This window comes from Limulus polyphemus, unplaced genomic scaffold (assembly GCF_000517525.1).
Source record: "Limulus polyphemus unplaced genomic scaffold, Limulus_polyphemus-2.1.2 Scaffold835, whole genome shotgun sequence".
Classification (NCBI taxonomy): domain Eukaryota; kingdom Metazoa; phylum Arthropoda; class Merostomata; order Xiphosura; family Limulidae; genus Limulus; species Limulus polyphemus.
The window spans coordinates 306,543-311,266 of record NW_013666445.1 but is presented as its reverse complement, the minus strand read 5'-3'; the positions used below and the strand labels follow the sequence as shown (position 1 = coordinate 311,266).

The 4,724-nt window shown below is 35.2% G+C and overlaps 1 protein-coding gene across 1 annotated transcript in view; it reads left to right on the top strand.

The window, feature by feature from the left end:
• Nucleotides 1–4,724, top strand: part of LOC106460780 (titin-like) — a 90,400-nt gene that overhangs the window by 60,689 nt on the left and 24,987 nt on the right. Inside the window, exons 49-52 of the mRNA XM_022387563.1 lie at nucleotides 420–683; nucleotides 800–1,102; nucleotides 1,392–1,535; nucleotides 2,882–3,139. Of these exons, the coding sequence (XP_022243271.1) occupies nucleotides 420–683; nucleotides 800–1,102; nucleotides 1,392–1,535; nucleotides 2,882–3,139 (969 nt within the window). The remainder of the gene's footprint in view (nucleotides 1–419; nucleotides 684–799; nucleotides 1,103–1,391; nucleotides 1,536–2,881; nucleotides 3,140–4,724) is intronic.

Sequence of the window (4,724 nt, the reverse complement as noted above, 5' to 3'; positions counted from 1 at the left end):
AAACAAAAAAAAACAATAATTAAACATATGGGGCTTCAAAGATATCTGCAATTATCCTTATACATTTAATCTCCCTTGGTGTTTGTTTTTGAAGAATAAAACAATTATAACTGTAAGCATTTAATATTTCAGTACAATTTCCTTAGTTTGGCAACAAAAAAATATTATATTCGGTTGGTTTCTTGGTGGCTCGGTGGTAAGCGTGAAGGCTTATAACGCTGAAATTTGGGGCTTGACCTATTTTATCTTCTATTCAACCTATATTCTATTGAATCTTATTTTACGTAGCATTGATTTGATAACTAAAATTTAATGAAATGAGAATATTAATCTTAAATTAAGAATTATACTTTTATTTTCAGCATCCCAAAAGGAGTTCGACCAATTTCTGCTAATAAACAGAAGTCAATGTTTTTCAGGTAAAAGCACAATATACGAAGGTACCCTTCACCCTGAAGGAGAGCGGGGCCTTGAGAGTATACAGACACTGGAAGAATCTCTACTTAAAACAGTTGAAGGTATACCAGACGAAGAAGGACATCCTCCAATCTTCACGTCACAGTTCCAGAATTTAACAAACCTGAACGAAGGTGACATTGCCCATTTTGAGGCCACTCTAACCCCTGCTGGGGATCAGACGATGGCGGTGGAATGGTTTTTCAATGGAAAACCACTCAAAGCAAGTGAGTATGTTTCTGTCCCATTATATCTGATCATTTTGTCGGGATGATAAGTTACCCTATATATATACATACATACATACATAATTCTTAATCAAGCTACATCTTCATTTCTATAGGGCACCGTATCCGTACCATCCATGCTTTTGGTATGGTTGTTTTAGAAATTATGGGAGTTGTCGTTGAGGATTCAGGACAGTACACATGTAGAGCAACCAACAAGTGGGGCAAGGCTGAAATCACAGTCACATTAGAAACTGTTGACCGAGCCCGAGGTCAAAGGCCACAGTTCACTACCCAGCTAAAGAGCATGGTAGGTCTGAAAGAAGGAGCCAGTGGCCATTTCGAATGTACCCTGGTACCTGTTGGTGATCCAGCTATGAAGGTCGAATGGTTCCACAATGGTCAACCTCTTCGAGATAGTAAGTGTAACATTCACCACTATGTCATTGTCTATATTCATCAAAAAGACTGGCTAGCGATAATGACTAAATGCGTTTAGACCGGTCAGTCTGTTCTTATTAGTGAACATCCACAATAGATTATCTTCATGGAGTTTTTTTTCGATGGACATTGTTTATATAGCGTGCTTTGTAATGCTCTGCATAAAACGTAAAAATATGACAACAAACATTTATAGCTGCACGTGGTGTAAAAATTGCCATGTCAAAAAGAAACTGTAATACTCACGTGACTTTCTGCTTTCTCTAGGTTCTAGAATTAAGACGCTGAGCGACTTTGGCTATGTTGTCATGGATATTTCATTTGTTCACGTGGAGGACTCGGGAGAATACATTTGTGTGGCGACCAATAAGTATGGTTCTGACACCACTCGGTGTGTTGTAGAATGTACTGGTAAGTCTCTTATAAACACTGTATTAAGAATAACTTGTTAAATAGATAAAATGGTGCTATGTTTTGATGAGGTTTGTTTTTATTCTTGCGATGATGAAGTTTGCTTTCCTTGCGAGATAAAACTAAAAGCTAAACACTTGCTTTAACAGCTTATATTCACGTGTCATCTTCTCCCCTTTCATTGAACAGTTTTTGATAAATCGGATTCTTGTGATTGATGTACATACGTAAGACATAAATAAGTAGAACGTTTACATATTATGCTCTATCAATTGTAAAACTAAATTACACAACACTTTAAAAAGCTTTTTATTATTAAATGTTAAAACTATACATCATTACAACTATAAATTTCTCCGGGTTCCCTGGTTCAGGGGCTCCCCATAAAATAAAAATATTTAAAAAATAATAAAAACTGGATGCCTCATTGAAATATATGCTCGCAACTGTGTCACTATGACAACTGCGATTTTAGGCGTTTCATGTATACAAATGTATTTTGTAATTTTTTTCATTAACATATTCTTACAGCTTGTTATTTCATAAATATATGTTTGGTTATTTAACAACAAAAAAACTTTGTCATTACTTTATATTTGTTATAAATATTAACGTTGCTTTTTTTATATTATCTACCCATCGCTTGTGTTTATGTATTGTTCAAACTGTAGTTAATAAATAGTATTGAATTGTATGTGACATATTTTTGAAGTTCAGTTCTGAGGGCCCTTTACAAAACTTGCATCGAGTTCACAAAGTCCTTAATCCATCCCTGTTCATATGTATAACGAATATATCTCGACACGAGACAACATAGTCATTTACGGACGTATTTGATGATAAATCGCATTCCTTATGCTAGGAATACCCTAGTTGAATAAGTAATTTCTCTAAAGTATCGGTACATCGGCAGTTTGACCGATTAATATGGTGTTCGTGCTTCGAAAAAAATATTCAGTTTTGAAAACGAAGTACCACGTGTTTACTTTCTAAATGTGTTACACTCTGTATCGAAGGATCCAAGGTTAAAGACGGTACGTATACCCCTGAGCAAGCGCAGTAATTTCAGCAATTAGTAGCTATAAAAGTGAAATTCAATCCAGTCATTCAATTGAAAAAGCTGGGAGATGGATGGTTCTATCTGTCTGTCTTCCTTCTGATCAGTAGTTCCCTAAATTTTAGGTGTCTCAGACCTGACCACTTAGCCCACCTGTACATAAGCTAGCAATCGGATGGAAAATTCCAATTCTAAGTTTTATTCTTATCGTTTATAGCATTTAGTTTGGGGGGAGGGATTAAAGGAATTGAATGAAGCAAACAACTTTATTGCTCTACCTGTTTTTCAGGACATGGGAAAATCTTCCGTGATTCTCTCCAACCTCAGAGTCTTCAGAAAATCGCTGCTCTAGAAGGGTACTCTCATTATCAGAGCCAAGTGTCAACAGAGCTAACTGTCAACCAACCGCCAAAGTTCGAGACTCAGATTCAACCCTTGACTACCCTCGTGGAAGGACAAAGTGCTCATTTTGAAACCCAGGTGTCTCCTATAAATGATCCCAACCTGAAAGTCGAATGGTTCTTCAATGGAAAACCTCTGCAACATGGTATGGCGTAATTAATTCATTCATAAACGTTGGTTAATATGTTTGCTGTTTAATAGGTTTTTAAAGTTCTTTCTGAATTCGTTGTTAATTGAATATAGAGAAACTTCTCGTCCCCTTGTTTATTTGTTTTTTAAATGAAAATAAAACATATATGGAATTATAGAGAATGTACAAAGTCGAAAAATACAATTTTGGTTATGATGTTTGGATCATATTGCTAACCAGCTGGAGTACACGTCCCCTGGACGGAACTTATGTAAATTTGTGATTAATGAAAGGTTATCTTAGGACGTGAAAAGTTGCTTCCCTTATATGTAATTGTAGAAACGTCCATAAAAACAGCAAAACACAAAATGGGAAACCGCAACTTGCATGTATCTCCGCATGGACCCAACAAACCTTCATGTCAAATTTGGTGAAGATCCATCTACAGGGGGGCAAAGTACTGGTACAAAAACGCCCATAAAAACCAAAAAATACAAAACTGAAAATTTATATGTAACCCCGCATGGATCTAATGAGCCTCCATACCAATTTTGGTGAAGATCCATCCACACCCTGCGAAGTAGTTACATGGACATACAACAGACAGTACTATTATATTTATATAGATTACTACATTTAGATAACATTATTTACTAAAATATATCTTATCCCTGTTTGAACAGACAACAAAAATGTCAACTTAACCTGTATACTCGAGAATTCTTCTTGGAATGTGCTTTGTGGGTTCTTTGTTTCTTTGTTTGAATGACTATAGTTTTTATTTGTTAAATGCCTTATATTGCGTATTAAACAGAAACAACTGTAGGTATGATTTGCTAGTCTTCATTACCAGCAATCAACAGAAATAATTGTAGGTATGATTCACTTCAGAGTTTTCACTGCCAATAAGAGAGAGAAACAGTTCTGGCTATAATTCAGTAAAAAGTCTTCATCATTAACAATCAACGGCGGAAGATATGGAAAAGATCCATCAAAAGTGTGAAAATAGCTTTGCTCTAAATGTTATTATGTTTGATTAGTATCAATAAGAACAGTTCTGGATGAGAACTAATTTTGTGACAAAGATGATTTTAAGATATAAATATACTCACATATAAGATATACAGATACTCACATTTACACATTAATGTTGTTTTCGTGATATCAACTCCAAGCTTGTTCGTTGCTTTACACAGGTACTCGCCACTGTCTTCTCCATAACAATACAGAATGTCAAGTATGACGATACCAAAATCGTAGAAGGTTCTAAAACGGTGACCTGAAGAAAGAAAAAAAGATTGCTTGTAATGAAGACTAGCAAATCATACCTACAATTGTTTCTGTTGATTGCTTGTAATGAAGACTAGCAAATCATACCTACAATTGTTTCTGTTGATTGCTTGTAATGAAGACTAGCAAATCATACCTACAATTGTTTCTGTTGATTGCTGGTAATTAAGACTAGCAAATCATACCTACAATTATTTCTGTTGATTGCTGGTAATGAAGACTAGCAAATCATACCTACAATTGTTTCTGTTGATTGCTGGTAATTAAGACTAGCAAATCATACCTACAATTATTTCTGTTGATTGCTTGT